The sequence below is a fragment of the Haplochromis burtoni genome, unplaced genomic scaffold (genome assembly GCF_018398535.1).
Source record: "Haplochromis burtoni strain Fernald_Lab_line unplaced genomic scaffold, NCSU_Asbu1 Contig_446, whole genome shotgun sequence".
Taxonomy (NCBI): domain Eukaryota; kingdom Metazoa; phylum Chordata; class Actinopteri; order Cichliformes; family Cichlidae; genus Haplochromis; species Haplochromis burtoni.
The window spans coordinates 79940-95846 of record NW_024582807.1 but is presented as its reverse complement, the minus strand read 5'-3'; the positions used below and the strand labels follow the sequence as shown (position 1 = coordinate 95846).

At 39.8% G+C, this 15907-nt stretch overlaps 1 protein-coding gene across 1 annotated transcript; it reads right to left on the bottom strand.

Annotated features, from left to right (window-relative positions):
* Nucleotides 1-1127: 1127 nt before the first annotated feature.
* serinc2l (serine incorporator 2, like) lies at nucleotides 1128-13635 on the bottom strand. Its single transcript, XM_005945170.2, has 10 exons — nucleotides 13485-13635; nucleotides 12573-12734; nucleotides 7529-7716; nucleotides 7334-7413; nucleotides 7064-7198; nucleotides 6651-6820; nucleotides 4905-4995; nucleotides 3657-3807; nucleotides 3365-3574; nucleotides 1128-2877 (listed from the first exon to the last, which is right to left on the bottom strand). Exons 1-10 carry the CDS (start codon nucleotides 13521-13523, stop codon nucleotides 2739-2741), a joined length of 1365 nt encoding a protein of 454 aa, XP_005945232.1. The 5' UTR covers nucleotides 13524-13635; the 3' UTR covers nucleotides 1128-2738.
* Nucleotides 13636-15907: the final 2272 nt, after the last annotated feature.

Sequence of the window (15907 nt, the reverse complement as noted above, 5' to 3'; positions counted from 1 at the left end):
CAAAAGGAAAGGCTGGCAAACATGCATGCAATGCGCAGTGTTCCAGCATCACCACATCACAACAAGCCAAATGCAGAAACAGAGCATTGGATATCACGCCTGCAGCTGCAGTTAAAAATTGTTCAGTTTTTCAGTAAAGTCCTTTACGCAGATGTTGCAGCCACACAACTGCTGTCCTCTCCTGTGGCAGTTGTGTTTTCCCGGCTTGTCCAAATTTAAATCTGTTGAATAGTCATAATTGGACTCTTTTTTTTTTTAAAGACTCCTTGCTATTTTCAGAGCTGTTTTCTTTAAGGATTTAGTGAAGTGTTGTCATCTTCCCCACAGTGTTTAGGAAGTCTTTGTTTCCTCAGCTTAAAGTGAAATACATCAGATTTCAGTCTGTCAAACAGGCACAATCCATCAACTCAGGATTGAAATGGATAGGCTGATGGAGGGGTGTTGCTGCGGGAGGGTGGAGGTCCACAGGAGGCAGTATGTCCTGAATATTTCCACATTCAGAGCCGACTGGATTGAGTGAGTACAGCAGCCAAAACCAACATGTCCTGTCTACCAGCCAGGCAAGGAGGAAATAACACAGCGGAGATTGGCACACACTGTGCTGTCTCTGTACCAGCAGAGAGGAGCGATTGCACACATTTTGCTGCTTTGATTTCGAGTTAAGAACAAATGTGTAAAACATGGTGAGAGCTGAACCCTTTTATAGACTGGAAATGGTTCACTTTCAGTTTAGCGTTGTACTCGTGTGACAACAAGATAACTACAAGTACAATCAGCAAAGCATTAGCAGCTGATGAGTGTCCCCCAATCACACAACTGATGGACAGATAAAAATCAGCACATTAGTGCCTGTGAGCTCCTCAGTCCCAGACTCTGGTGCCTCATCACTTTAATCTACATGTTAGGAAAAGAGTGCAATCAGCCTGCGTCCACCATTAGCACCCATAAGCATGAAGGATTTATGTCCAATCTATAACAAGAAACCTGAATAGCCCTACAATGGCAAAGCCACCAAAGAAACAAGCACAGCTCTGCCCACAAACAGGTTTTGGTGTAAAACTCCACGTTTGTAGTTGTGATTTATTTATTTAATCCAAAGTTTGTATTGAGACTCATTTAAAACAATGAGTGGAGAAGCGTTTCATCTTTATTAAAAACTGAGTCTATACATAAATTACATTTACAGTTTATGTTACAGACCAGTGCTTAATGGCATGCAATGACCAGATCGCCACGATGTAAGGCAAGGTGTAGTAAGCACATCAGCATTAGTGATCTATTAGGATACTTTTTGAAAAGTGGAACTACAGAAAGGCACTTAATAGTGTTATGAAATTTTAAATCATGATCCAACATGAAATTTATCTGTAATATTCCCCTTAATGTGACAAAATATATAAACAACGTTAAAAAAAAAGTTAAATCAATCAGAAAACTTTTGAAAAACTGCATTCACTACACTCATATGCAGCCAAAGAAACACAACATCCGATTCATGTGTGTGTGTCCAGCGAAATGTCTGAAAATGACAACTGCAAATCAGGATTGTACCAAAAACTTTTTCCACAATTACAAAATATACTCACCTTATTTCAACTCATTCCAGTCAGACTGAAATTGAGGTAACAACTATATAATGCATATGTAAGAGTACTGTATCACCATTACAGCCATCGAATCACTACGAAAGTCAATACCAGCAATAAAAATCAATAACAGCAATTTGAAAATGCATTATTATTGTTTTGTACATTGAGACATTTAAAAATCCAGTTTTTAGCCCAATAATTCACGGTGCAACCTCCTTACTATAATGGCATTTGTAAATGCAGGTAGGGTGGGATTTATGCTTCACCTCCTGAACCATACCACTGCACACTGCATGACGCTGACTGCTACGGATCAATACAAGAATCCTTGCTGCAAACAGTTTGCTATACATGACATAAACACTGTTGTCTGTGGCTGTCAGAGGCATGGAAAAGCTTAGCACCAGAGAAAAATCATCTTAGCTTGGAGCAGACGAGGAAGAGCTGAGATTAGACTGGCTGTCTATTAGGACACTCTTGCTCAAGGTGCAATCACATGTATTTGCTTGCAGCCTAGTAGCTGCGGGGAAGCCCTGTTATGATCTGAAGGGCGTGCCATATTAGTCTTATCTAGTTTTCACAGTCACCTCATTCTGAGGCTCCCGATCAGGGCTCTCCTCGGTGCCCCCTGCAGTAAAGGAGTACAGCTAATCAGGGGTATTCCAGATTGCGCCAATCAGAGAGCTCTGATCTGAAAGACCTTTAAAAGGGAATCTAACTGAAATGTCTGAGGTATTGAGAAAGTGCCTTGTTGCTGAGTCGTTGTTATGGAATTTAAAACTTAGAACGGAGGTACTGGTGCTTATATGCTCACACTACAGAAGGTAGGGCGGCAAGCCTATTAATGTGAGTCACTGGAAAATGAAAAATTCCCATGGGTAAGTAAAGACTCTAAACTTACCAAACATTTAAAATCTTCTTAAACAATATCCGTTTTAATTATTACACCAAATAAGCCAACCAAGAGGTGTAAACCAACACAAACACAATAACAACACATACAAATGTAAAAACAAAAACAAAACAGAAACATCAAGAAATAAAAATTCTTAATAACATTCTTTCTGTTTCCTTCTTAGCAACTTGACTTCACCAGCCGCCAAAAAACAGAAAACAAATAATCAAATATAAGTGAAAGATGATGCACGCTCAGCTGAAATCCCTGTCAGGGAAAATAAGAGGGGCAATGAGGGTCCAAAGGTAAAGCCCGAGGCCCAGCCAGCTGGAACTCATCTTCACCCAAACAGCTGGCATAGTGCTCTGCATGACCTGGGTGTTGGTTTCTGGTCTGTTGGAGGACACAGAGGAAAAAGTAGCAATTTAGTTTACACCAACTCAACCTACCACATGTTTGGAAATTCATCCACACTTCCTCTACATACATGAATTGGTCACAAAAGAAAGAAAAAACAAAGATACTGTGGTGGTGGGTGAGGTTCATCTAAACCGAGATGATTCATGAGGCTGACATTCAATCTGTGCTGAAAGAATGAAGAACTTTCAGGTGAACTAGTCTGCCCTCTGGTGGTTCGATTGGAGGGTGTCAGAACTTTAAACCGCCACATAAACATTGAAACATGTTTTATCCTTTGTTTTGTTTTTTATCTTTAAATGTTTTACCAAGGAGCTCCACTGCTACTGTGCCGCGATCACAAGTAGCTGTATGTAAGTAACTGATAAAGGTGAAAATTATGGATTTTAAATTCACCGTCAGGGTCAAAAGTCTCATATCGTACCTGTTGCTTCATGTCTGTCAGTCTGCTGTGAGTACTTACTTGTACCAGTTGGTAAGAGTCATCATGATGTACAGAGAGGCCAGACAGAGGTGGAAATGGAAAAAGGAGTAGTTGTAAGTGACACTCTCCTCTTCATTGTCAACAGCCCTGCGGATACCATCCTCTCCAACCACACCCTCTCCACCTGACCCTCCGCCCTCCTCTGTCTGCATCAGCTTGTTTACCTGGGTGTTGCTGGATGAACGGATACTGAGGGAGAGACAGAATGAGGAAGTTTAACAAAAGCAAATAAAACAGAACATATATTATTTGCCGGCACTGCTAATCTTACCTGGCATAGAGAGTACAAAAGAGGAAGATGATCAATCCCACAATGCCCTGAGCATCCCACCACTGCACCTGTCCTGTAGGGCTGCCACCAGACGGTTGAGTGGTGTTGACGTTTGACACTAGACTCAACAGGCTGGGGTTACACTTACGATCTATAAGAGGCAAAGTGCACAGAAGACCACGAAGAAATTGTACACACCAATTATAAAATGTTTTGAAAAGCACATTATTATACAGTGAGAAGGTCTGCAAAATGACATATTAATGAATTAAAGTCTCTGACTTCCATCTTGACTATAATGGCAATACACATTTTTTAATGTTTTTTTTCCTCTTCTGTAACTAACAGCACTGAAGATGCAACTTTAAAGTATCAAAAATCCATGAATACACCTTTTTCCCTTTACTGTTAAACTTCTAACATTTAAACGTTTAATTATTTATTCAATGTTTTTCATCTTAACAGTGTCTTTCACACTAGTGCTTCACTGGTGTGAAAGTTGCTTCACAACTCAACTTCAATTTTATTTATATAGTAGCAAATCACAAGAGTCAGGCACTTTAATATTGTAAGTTAAAGACTCTACAATATTAGAGAGAAAACCTCAACAATCACACAAACTCCTATAAGCAAGCACTTGGCAACAGTAGGAATGAAAAACTCCCTTTTAACAGGAAGACACCTCCAGCAGAACCAGGCTCAGGGATGGGCAGCCATTTGCCAGTACTGATAAAGTGAGCAGAACAAAAGGGAAAAAAACCTGACCTCTGACCTTGAGGTTGAAGTCACTCACATTCAAACTCGTCTGAGATTTTTAGCAAATACACCTATCATATTCATTTGAAAATCTGACGTCACCTCGTTCTCCAGTTATTGTATTCACTAAATTGGTCGTCCACAGCTTTGAGATGACGAGTCATTACATCTTCAGCGTCACGTCAGTAGGACTAAGATGACTACATCTTAACATGAATGTAACTAGTCAGCACAACACTGCCCATTGTGACTATTCACAGGGGACATGCAACTCACATGAAAATGAGACACAGAGGGTGTGCTAACTATTAGCAAAAAGCAGCTCTTTGTTTATTTAGAGTCCCAGGGAAAAACTCACCTTTCAAATAAAAATGCTGCGACAAATAAACAGCAAGTACATATAATAAATGACAACAGTCAGGAAACAGGAAAAAAAAAAACATGCAAGTAAAACCTAAGGTAGACTTAGGATTAAGAAGCCAGAAGACTCACTGGGATTGTTGGTCATCGCAGACCAGGTGACATACATGGTGTAGAGGGAAATAATAGAAGCCTGAAGCAGACCAGAGTACGGTTGAGTTGCCTGTAAATAGAAAAAGTAAAAATATTTAACAAAATAATAATAAAATAAAATGTTCAGCTGCTTTGAAAGGAAGGTTTATTTAACAGTGTTTGAATGTGCTGCTTGTTTGCATCACAAACTCAACAGAGCCTATGAAGAAATACTCATTCATAAAGATTTGGGGAAGAATATTGACAAAACACTCAGAAAACCTGACCTCTGACCTTGAGGTTTAGGCCACAGAGACTTGAACTCATCTGAGACTGAAATAAATATCATAGTTTGATCTACCAACAAAGTCCTACGTTGCATGTTTTTTGAGTTATCACATTTACAATCTTTTGGGTCCACGCCATTCGCCCGCCCATAGGTTGACAATACCCCATCAACCTTTTACAACTGAGTGGTAAAAAGTACTTAAAAGGATTTAAAGGTACCTAAAACTAAAAAGTACTTAAACCATCAAAAGTTAACTAAAGCCATTAACAGAATGCAAAGAAACAACTGCCATGAGTTTCTATACAAAACATGGGGGAAAAGAAAATAAGAAATAAAAAAAAGAGACATTAAGTGAACTTAAAAATAGGTGTAGTGTACTTTTGTGATACACAAATTTGTATCACAAGATAGGGCAGACTGGTTGCTACACTAAGTCCAATGTGAGAGGAAGAGGAAATGCTGATGGCAAGGCAGATATGAAAGGTTTTAGTTATCAGGGCAGCAAACATTGCCTGAAGGACCTGGAAAGCAGCCCTTATTACTACCAGCACTAATTCCTGGAAAGAAACCAGAGGAAAAAAAAAATACAAACAGCAGCAAAACGCAAACATCCGGGTTTCTTTCAAGCACTGGTATCTGCCAGAGAACAAGTTCAGTCCGCTGACTGCGACAGGGAGGGTGGCAGGCTTTCTGCTGCAGACGATGAATGTACTGCTGTCTGTTAGCTATGAAGCTAAAGTGTATGAAACAAATGAAGTAGCTGCAAAGGTACAGCTGCCATGTCGCTGCCAACCCAGGAGGTAAGAGAAAAGGAGATCAGTTAGAGAGCACTGAATAATGCTTACATGAGTTCACACACAGCAAACGAGGATATAGCCTACTGTAATTAATTAGGTATTAGGTTGGCTGAACAAGTTCTTACAATTTTCTTAGAGCTTCTCAGATTTTCTAAGCTGTTTACATTAAAAGTTACACTTTTTGACTATAAAAATAAAAACCTCACTCTGCTTAAGCTAATAATAACAATGTGTTTGCTGTATGTGAATAACAGCTATGTACCAAATCATTAACCAGGGTATTGTTTGCATTTACCAACCTCCTCCATATAAGGAGGCTGTATTCTATTCCAACTGTAAGAGTAACAGACGAGGTACTTCTGAGCAGGTCACATGTGTGTCACACAGGGATAACGCAAACCACTGTTACTGCAGAACATGCAAACTACACTCAGAAAGCCAGCCGACCAGGAAGTTGTTGCACTGTCCCAAACTTAGACAACATTCAGTTTTTCTGTTTCTGGTAAGAGAGTTGGGCTACAATACAAAACATTTGCCTAGCTCTGGTAGACACTGTTCCCTAGTGGTTCACATTTTACAAATCCAGTAAATATCTTTAACCTCTTGCAATCGCTCCTGTGCGGTATCCAACATGAAGAAATACAGTTTCCATGTTTGTACCTGTATCTTTGGTAAGATGGAAACAATGGAGACGATGACGCAGAAGATAAGGTTGAGGCTGATGAAGACTTTGTGCTCTGTGCAGTTATCTGGCATTGTATAGTAAATGTAGAAAAGCACCACAGCAGCGATAGCCAGTGCATAGTGGAGGACAGTGAAAGACAGCAGCCCTGGAATTGAAATGAATACACAATAACATTAATGATGGTATAACAGGATTATTATTTTAAGAAAAATGATGAAATTGACTCGGGCAGCAGAGAAGCTCTGCTTCATCCTGTGTCAATGCCAGAAATGTCACATACCAATATAACTCTATACTAAATCAGATTTTGTGTGCCATCATTATTAAAAAAAAAAAGTCAATACAGTATCAAATATGGAGTCTATCACGAAACTCTTGAATACGTTACCTGCAAACCAGCATTTGTTCCCATTTTCAGCATTTTCTACCCAGGCTTTGTTCCAGGAGTGGGCAAAGTCAATGAGGAGTATGAGTTGGATTATAATGAAGATAAAGGATCCCACCAATCCGAAGTAAAACCACACTGTGAAATGAAAAGGAAAAGATACAGCATCCTCAATCTGCTGAACAGGTATGTGTATATTCTCATTATCATTTCTCAAGAAAAGGATATAGTACAGTTGCTGTTTCTTGTAATTCAGCAAACAGATATTCATACCATCGTGAAATGTCCCATCAGGGATGAAAAAGGCTCCCACTGTAATCCCGACCAGGATCAGAAACTTAAAGAACCAGAACCTGAAGATTTACAAACTTACCATTAGTACAGAAGAAATACAGAAGTAGTACAGTACACATACCTCCCTCCCTTAACCCATTCTTCTGCAATAAAAAAAAAAAAGAAGGTTCTCACCCATTTTGAATAGCTGCACGTGGGTCTTTACTGCTACGGACACGAATCATGATGACACAGAACAGAAAGAAGAAGCAGGTCATGGCAAAGCACATTCGATACACAGACTTGTACCCCACGATGACATTACAGTCAACCTGGTTTTCAATACCAGGTATTGAAGTTCCGCCCTTGCAAAATCCTGGGATCTGTGGAACAGATGAAAGTCAAATCAAACAAGCTTGCAGTTAAACTTAACTAAAAAAGTAAACCATGTATCAAATAGCAATTCAATTACTACTGGTTTTCAGAGGTACTGCAATACAAGTCGTGACTTAGACGTATCACTGTTTCCAGCTTTAATTGTTACAAAAAACACAATGTTACGGTACAGGGTGGGCCATTTATATGGATACACCGTAATAACACGGGAATGGTTGGTGATATTAAATCCTGTTTGTGGCACATTAGTATATGTGAGGGGGCAAACTCCTCAAGATGGGTGGTGACCATGGTGGTCATTTAGAAGTCGGCCATCTTGGATACAACTTTTGTTTTTGTTTTTGTTTTTTCCAATAGGAAGAGGGCCATGTGACACATCAAACTTATTGGTAATGTCACAAGAAAAACAATGGTGTGCTTGGTTTCAACGTAACTTTATTCTTTCATGAGTTATTTACAAGTTTCTCTTTGTTCACAGCCATTGACATGTCGAAGAGGTTAACACGTGAGGAGCGGATCGAAATTGTGTTGATATCTGGTGAACGCAGTAACCGGGTCATTGCAGCAGATTTCAATGCAAGACACCCTACGAGACCACCCATCTCCCATGCTACAGTTAGCAAACTGCTTGCTAAGTTTCGTGAAACTGGTTCAGTGTTGGATTTGCCAAAATGTGGACGCAAGAAAACTGTCACTAATGAAGAAACATCAGTGGCTGTCCTAGCTTCATTCAGCAAGAGCCCACAGCGTAGCACTCGCCGCATGTCACTGGAGAGTGGCATTAGTCGAACATCCCTTCGGCGGATATTAGCTACTCACAAATGGCACCCTTACAAACTCCAGCTACTGCAGCATCTCAACGAGGATGACCCAGATCGGCGCACAGAATTTGCAGAATGGGCAAAACAAAAATTGGAACAGGACCCTCAGTTCACGCAGAAGATTTTGTTCAGTGATGAGGCAAACTTTTATGTGAATGGTGAAGTTAACAAACAAAACCACCGCTATTGGTCTGACACTAACCCACATTGGATGGATCCCTCCAAGACTGTTGGAACAACAAAAGTGATGGTTTGGTGTGGTATATGGGGTACAACGATAGTGGGTCCATTCTTCATCAATGGAAACCTCAAGGCCACTGGATATTTGAAATTGCTACATGATGATGTGTTTCCCTCTTTATGCACTGAAGCTGGCACGTTCCCTGAGTTTTTCCAGCAAGATGGTGCACCACCACATTATGGGTGCCAGGTCCGAGCATTCCTAGATGAACAGTTTCCTGGAAAGTGGATTGGTCGTCGTGGGCCAGTTGAATGGCCCCCAAGGTCTCCCGATCTGACCCCCTTAGACTTTTATCTTTGGGGTCATCTGAAGGCAATTGTCTATGGTGTGAAGATACGAGATGTGCAGCACCTGAAACTACGGATACTGGATGCCTGTGCTGGCATTTCTCCTGCGGTGTTGCTATCAGTGTGTGAAGAGTGGGAGAAGAGGGTTGCATTGACAATCCAACACAATGGGCAGCACATTGAACACATTTTATAAGTGGTCAGAAACTTGTAAATAACTCATGAAAGAATAAAGTTACGTTGAAACCAAGCACACCATTGTTTTTCTTGTGACATTACCAATAAGTTTGATGTGTCACATGGCCCTCTTCCTATTGAAAAAACAAAAGTTGTATCCAAGATGGCCGACTTCTAAATGGCCACCATGGTCACCACCCATCTTGAGGAGTTTGCCCCCTCACATATACTAATGTGCCACAAACAGGACTTTAATATCACCAACCATTCCCATGTTATTACGGTGTATCCATATAAATGGGCCACCCTGTATTTTGAAAAATAAAAATACTGAATACTATCCAGCAGTAACCAAAGTTAGCAAAGGTCCTGCCAGTTGTAGGAATACAGGCTTTCATATAAAGGTGCTTCTTTATTTTAGTAGAAGTCAGGACAAAACTGAATGCATAACATACAGTGAGACAATCACTAAGAAAGGGCACACTGACTACTTTATAGTGAATCCATGGTTAGCGTTTAGCTAAATGCTTGATGAAGGGGATTCATAATGAGTGAAATATCATAGTTCATTTTCTAATTCGCTAACACCTGTTCAACAATATACAATGACCTTTTCTATTTTTCTAGTTTGTAACAACACTGTAAAAGCTGTTGTTGCAGCTAATTTTGTGCACTACAATCAGGATATGACTTCTCAGGTAACATTACTTAAATGGAGATATGAGAACTTTACAATAAATTATTTAGAGATAAAGTAGCTACAAGAAAAGGATCCAACAATAGATCTGCATCATTTTACATACTTGAGTAAGGCTTTGGTCACATAAACCCAGAGACTGGTTGGTGACCCACCTGGCAACCTTCAGTCACTAGAAAAAAAAAGTGCATTTCCTAGCAGAGTGGCTGTTGGAAGTTTCTGGGTGTTGCCAGGTGAAGTCAGTCATCAAGAGGGTGCTGCAAAAAATTTCTTGTGACTATGTTGTTTGCTACCAGATTGTCACGGTCGCCCATAGTCTGCATGGGTGCAATGATTTGCCTGCAAACACTTTTCTACTGTGGTGAAACTTGAAGAGTGTGACGCAAACCAGAAACTTCTCCTTTGTAGGCAAATGTGCTGTCTTTCTTGTTTGCATCATTTTTCAGTTTCACTACCACTGTGACAGCAGTTGGCAGGGCTGGCAAAATCGCTAGCCCGACGTCCCGGGGCTACCAAAATCTATCTCTGCCCTGCCCGTTGGGCTATCAGAGGAAGGAAAAATATATGTCAGTGCTTTTGCATTCTTTCGGAAATGTAGCTGGGTAATTATGTCATTGGCATCGGTGAGCCACTGTCAATATGTGACATATTGAAATCCCGTTTGAATTTGCTCTTGTTTTTTGCTTTCACCTTGCAATCGCGCGAACTGTGTATAGAGAGCGACAGCACTGATCTGTGAGTGATGATAATTTGCGCACCAATTCCTCTGACATGGTTAGCTTACTATGCAAACATGACAAGTGAAATCTCCCGCAGCAAGCTTAAACATGTTAAAGGTTGATCGCGCAGATCGCTGAGCGTTATGTGAGTGCGTGTGTAAAAGCAGCAGGATATATATTTTAGTTCTGCTGAGCCAAATAAGAGAGGTCAGGGTGAAGAGGTGACCACAAAATGGAAAAGTTATGACAAATCAGACTATAAGGCAAAAAAAAAGTGCAGCTTTATTGTTTCATGGACAAAAGAATTTCTGTGGCTGCAATATGACGAGCTAAATAACCAGGGCTGCACATAAGTGGTCCGCAGGTGCGCATTCGCTGTCAAAATAAAAAACGCGCACAAGATATGAAGTTGCAACGCGTGTTTGCGTACATAAGATTTTCAGGAGGAGGACAGACATTTGTTTAGAACTCAGATGTCGAACAGATGTCGAAAAAGCTCCTTTAAGCAATTACTTTTTCCTCCACCTCCAAAGAAATGTCAGAAGGAGTCCGAACCACAAAAGAAGCGCGTATTCTCGGAAAAGTGGTTGCAGGAAGTGAGCTGGCTTCAAACAAATGATGAACGCACAGAGATGTGGTGCAGAAAATCCCACTCTAGCGGACAAAAACAGTGCTTTTTATATCGACGCAAACGCGCGTTGCAACTTCTTATCTGGTGCGCGTCTTTTATTTTGACAGCGAATGCGCACATGCGGACCACTTATGTGCACCCGTGTAAATAACATAATGTTCTGCCGGGTGTGTTGTTGGTTTTCCCTCGATTTCTGAGTCGACAAGCGCCTTTGTTACTGGGACCAGTCATTTTAAGAAAGGCCCCCATTAGAACCCATGAGAAATGCAAGAAATGCATTATTGCTCAGTCTGCAATATCTTTCCCAGAACAAACACCAATTGCAAATAACATACTAAAAATAAACCTGAAAAATCTGTTTAGAACAGCTACTATGTTGCAAAGAGTGAACTACCACTGGCAAAATTTAGCAGTCTTTGCAAACTTCAAAAAGCAAATGTCCTAGATCTTGGTTCCACTTGCCTCTTACCCATGACTTCAGTGGAAATTACAAATTCAGGATCTGACACAGACTGATTCATGTCCTACACAGTTCTTACAAGTTCAAAGAAATTTCTGTTCAATTAGAACCAAGTATTTGAGTTGATGATTGTAATTTTTATACAATGTTGTAATTTGTGATTCAACAATTTTTTGATTAATGTTTTGTTTCCGTTACAATATTATACATTAAAGTATAATATTGTAACGGAAACAAAACATCAATCAAAAAATTGCTCTCTTTTTTATTCGGGCTACTTAAATTTATTTTGGGCTACCAAAAACTGAAGAGTCCCTGCCCCCAAGGGCTACCAGGGATTTTGAAATTTTGCGAGCCTGATTGATGAGTATAGACAAGTTGTCTTTCAAACAAATTATGCGCAACTGCGCCAATCGGCTGACGACCAAAACAATCTCAAGAAGGTTTTCGGTGCAGCACCGTAAACCCCTTTCTCTCCAGTTTCATACCAGCAACCACTGGCCACAAACACTTTTTCCTAGCCACTTATCTTTACCAAGGGGTTACTGACTGGTCTCCAGATCTGCAGAAATAGAGATTTAGCAATCACAGCAAATCTCAGGACCAGTTGTTGCTGTGATTGCTAACAGGTATCTAGGCCTACAGAGACCTAAGTTTCCAGCCACACCTCATTATGTAATATTATTATTATTATGATCATTACGACGATTATTATTATGACTATATGGTGTATATTATGAGTAGTTGTATGTTAAATACTATTGCATATCATTATATACATAAATATGACAATAAGAACAAAGGTCTTACCTTGCGAAGCTGCGTTTCCATTCCAGGAAGGATCATGATAACAGACACAAAGGTTCCCATCAGCAAGAAGAAGGAGAAAACCAAGCGGGTGATGGTGGAGTTATTTGAAGAGGGACAGCAACCACACAAAAGACATGGTGCTGAGCCACACAGACATGAGGCCTGTCGAGGATGGAGGGGTAGGAGGAGAGAGCGATAAAGAGCGTGAGAGTTGAAGCTGAAGACAGCCACAAAAATATATCACCTGCTTAGGTGTGATGGCACTCATAAATAGGTTAGCTGAACTACTGTGTGGGTAAATTTTAAACATGGCAGTTCCAAGGGTTGATGTTTAGATACAAGTAACATGAAATTCGTGCCTCTCACTTAAATGCTTAATTACAAAAAAAAACAAAAAAAAAAAACATTAGAGCGCAAGGTTCCTCCATGTATTTTATTTCATCAACGAAAACACTCCACCTTTACAGATACCCTAGTTCCCATATATAAACGGTTGAACACACCCTGCACTTGTTAAGCCGGTCTAAAAATGAGCTGGTTTCCTACGAAGGCAATCAAAATCACATGCCTTACATCTGGTGTCAGTAACTCGTCAGCTTTAAACATCAAACGTCACTAACTTTCCATTTTATTAACAACGCGATGAAAATGGCCTGTTCACTTCTGACTAGCTTGCTACGCTAACTGCCCTAAATCTAACGTCGAGTATTGGCCGATTTCCCAAGTAACAGTAATGATCAGCTATTTATAAATGGTCTCACATTTGTTGAAGTTATCACATGCCTAACCTCACAACTAACACTTAAACCTGACACCAATTACTAATGTTATCCTTAGTTTAACCTAACAGTGGGAGAATAAACAAAAGCCTTCCGGAAATATCTAAAACAGACATTCATATGCGATACTTACACAGCTGGCCAAAGAGCACAAAGCCAAGCAAGCCCCCATTTTCACATAAATGTGATGAAATGTATGTATTTATGTTCCGACGCCTTTCGTGTTTCTTCACTAACCCGTTAATAGCTGCTATGTCTAACACTCGGAAGTTACTGGAGTTTTTCAAAATAAAAGCATACTTCAAACGTCATCAATCAACCCCATAGCTACAGACTACGCTATGTTCTCTATATGAAAAAACTCAAATCATAGATTCTTAGTGTGAGAAGAAGAGTTTATATATAGTCTGAAGCATTTTGAAGAGTTCTGTCAACCAAGAAACATTTTGCAGAGCAAAACCAGACAGTAAATACAGGGACTCTGAAACCTACCATCTGTCCTCTCCCTCAGCAAGAGATGCTGTTTAAAAGTAGATGCAAAAAGAGAGCCAGTCAGGTGCTGGCAGAAGAAGCCTCGTTAAAGTCCCTGCTGTTGTCGTATTGCTAGTTCATGAGCACAGTAGGGAGCCAACAGGGATGGGGTTATTAATAGTCCTTTTAATATAACCTGTAATGTGGAAAAAACTTAATGAAATCTATTACAAGTGTGATTACTGAGAAATAGAAGATGGGTTTTTTTCCAAGTAACTACTTCAAACATTTCTCAACTCACCGAACATTAAAAACATACTTTTCAAAAATGTACTTATAGTAACAATACACAGCCAATAAATCACCTTTCAGAGACCTCAGCTGTGAAACTGCACTTACTGCATGATTATTTGTTATCTAGTCATCGCATTTGCAAACTTAGGTGTCCACGCTGCCCGTCTGCCCGGTGGGTTGACGGCAATAACCCATCAGTCATTTACAAGTGAGGCGTAAAAAGCATTGCTTGCTTAAAAACGCGTTTCATAGCATCACCACACTGAACTGGCACTGCTCCTAACACTACTGAAAAGTGAATTTCTATATCCAACACTAGGTTGCAGTATTAACCAGCAGTTTACGCTACTTTCTCTCAGCTAAAGAAGCTCCTGTGACATAATCCCCACTTGTTCTTGCACAGTGTACACAGATTTCAATAAGTAAAGTCTGAAGCTACAAGTGACATTTCACATTTATAGATGGAGACATTTTACACAGAGGCATGAAATAGCACAAGTAGAGAAAAATCTATCAACTAGCTTAGGATGAAAAAAATAATATAATAACAATGTATACTTTATTGATCCGCATGGGGAAATTCCTCTCTGCATCGCACCCCAAACCTTCCAAACAGGGGGCCACCACTCTACCTACTGAGCTATCCCTGCCAAGCATATGTAGCTAACACATATGTTTCTGAAATCTATACTGAAATGAATGTTTATAGCTGCAAAATGTCTTTTTTTAGGACCTTTCAAGCCTCTGACAAGATGAATCACAGTTGGAGAGAGCTAATAAACAAAGAAGAAAAAGATTTATCCATTTACTCTTGACTAGGTGGTGTAATTTTAGTTAGTTATTTTAAAAGCGTCACAAGAAAATATAAAAACAGACATTAAGACCAAATCTATCAAATGTCGGAATGTTTATTCTCCTAATGCGCCACCTGGGGAACTGTTTCCAATTAGGAATCAGTCGCTTCATTTTCAACTTTAAAAACGCAGGTGGGTGATTGGGTACTTCTCTGTGTAAAACCTTTGTCAGCTGCTGGGAATAGCAACTTACCCCTGTTACTCCTCTATAATGACATCTTTGTTCTGTCTCACTTTGTTTGCAGCTTATGTCTGTCTCTCTATTTTATTTTTCATAGGAAGCAGCTGCCAAGATTGCAACTTCCCTCTCGTCCATCACTTCTTCTTCATCACTCATTCAGAAGTCTTTTCTTTAAAGGAGGAGCTGTAAGAGACACAAGAGCAGAAAAACATTCATGTCAGTTTTCATAAAAGTTTCACTGTTGTGCCTTGTAAGATGAAATGCAAATGAATGTGAAGGCGGTACAGTAAATGAATGAATACATTTGCTGTGTTATAACACTACTATATTAGACACAGAGGTTGAAGAAAGAAAAAGAGCAAAGCACTGTGAGGTTGTCTGGAAACAGCAGATACCTTATAGTTCATAAAGAGTCCATTACTAGTTAAATGACCCTTGAACTTTAATATTCTTTTGAGCTATGATGAAAGTCTCCGTATATTTTCAGCTACCATTAACGGTGAGAGAAAAAATAGGTCCTCTCAAATGGCCCATAGCCTGTTTTTCCAGAAATGAATTACTATATTTGATTTCATGCTCTGCATCCCTGAGCAACTAATCAGGTTTTTTTTTAAATATTTTTTTGCCAAAGTGACAAAATCAAACATGCAGAGGGCTTTATGCATTATCTCAGGATAGATAGAGTTTAGGGTTAACTGACCCAAAATATAAATAATGACTTTTATGCAAGCAGTAACTATTATTTAACCCAATATG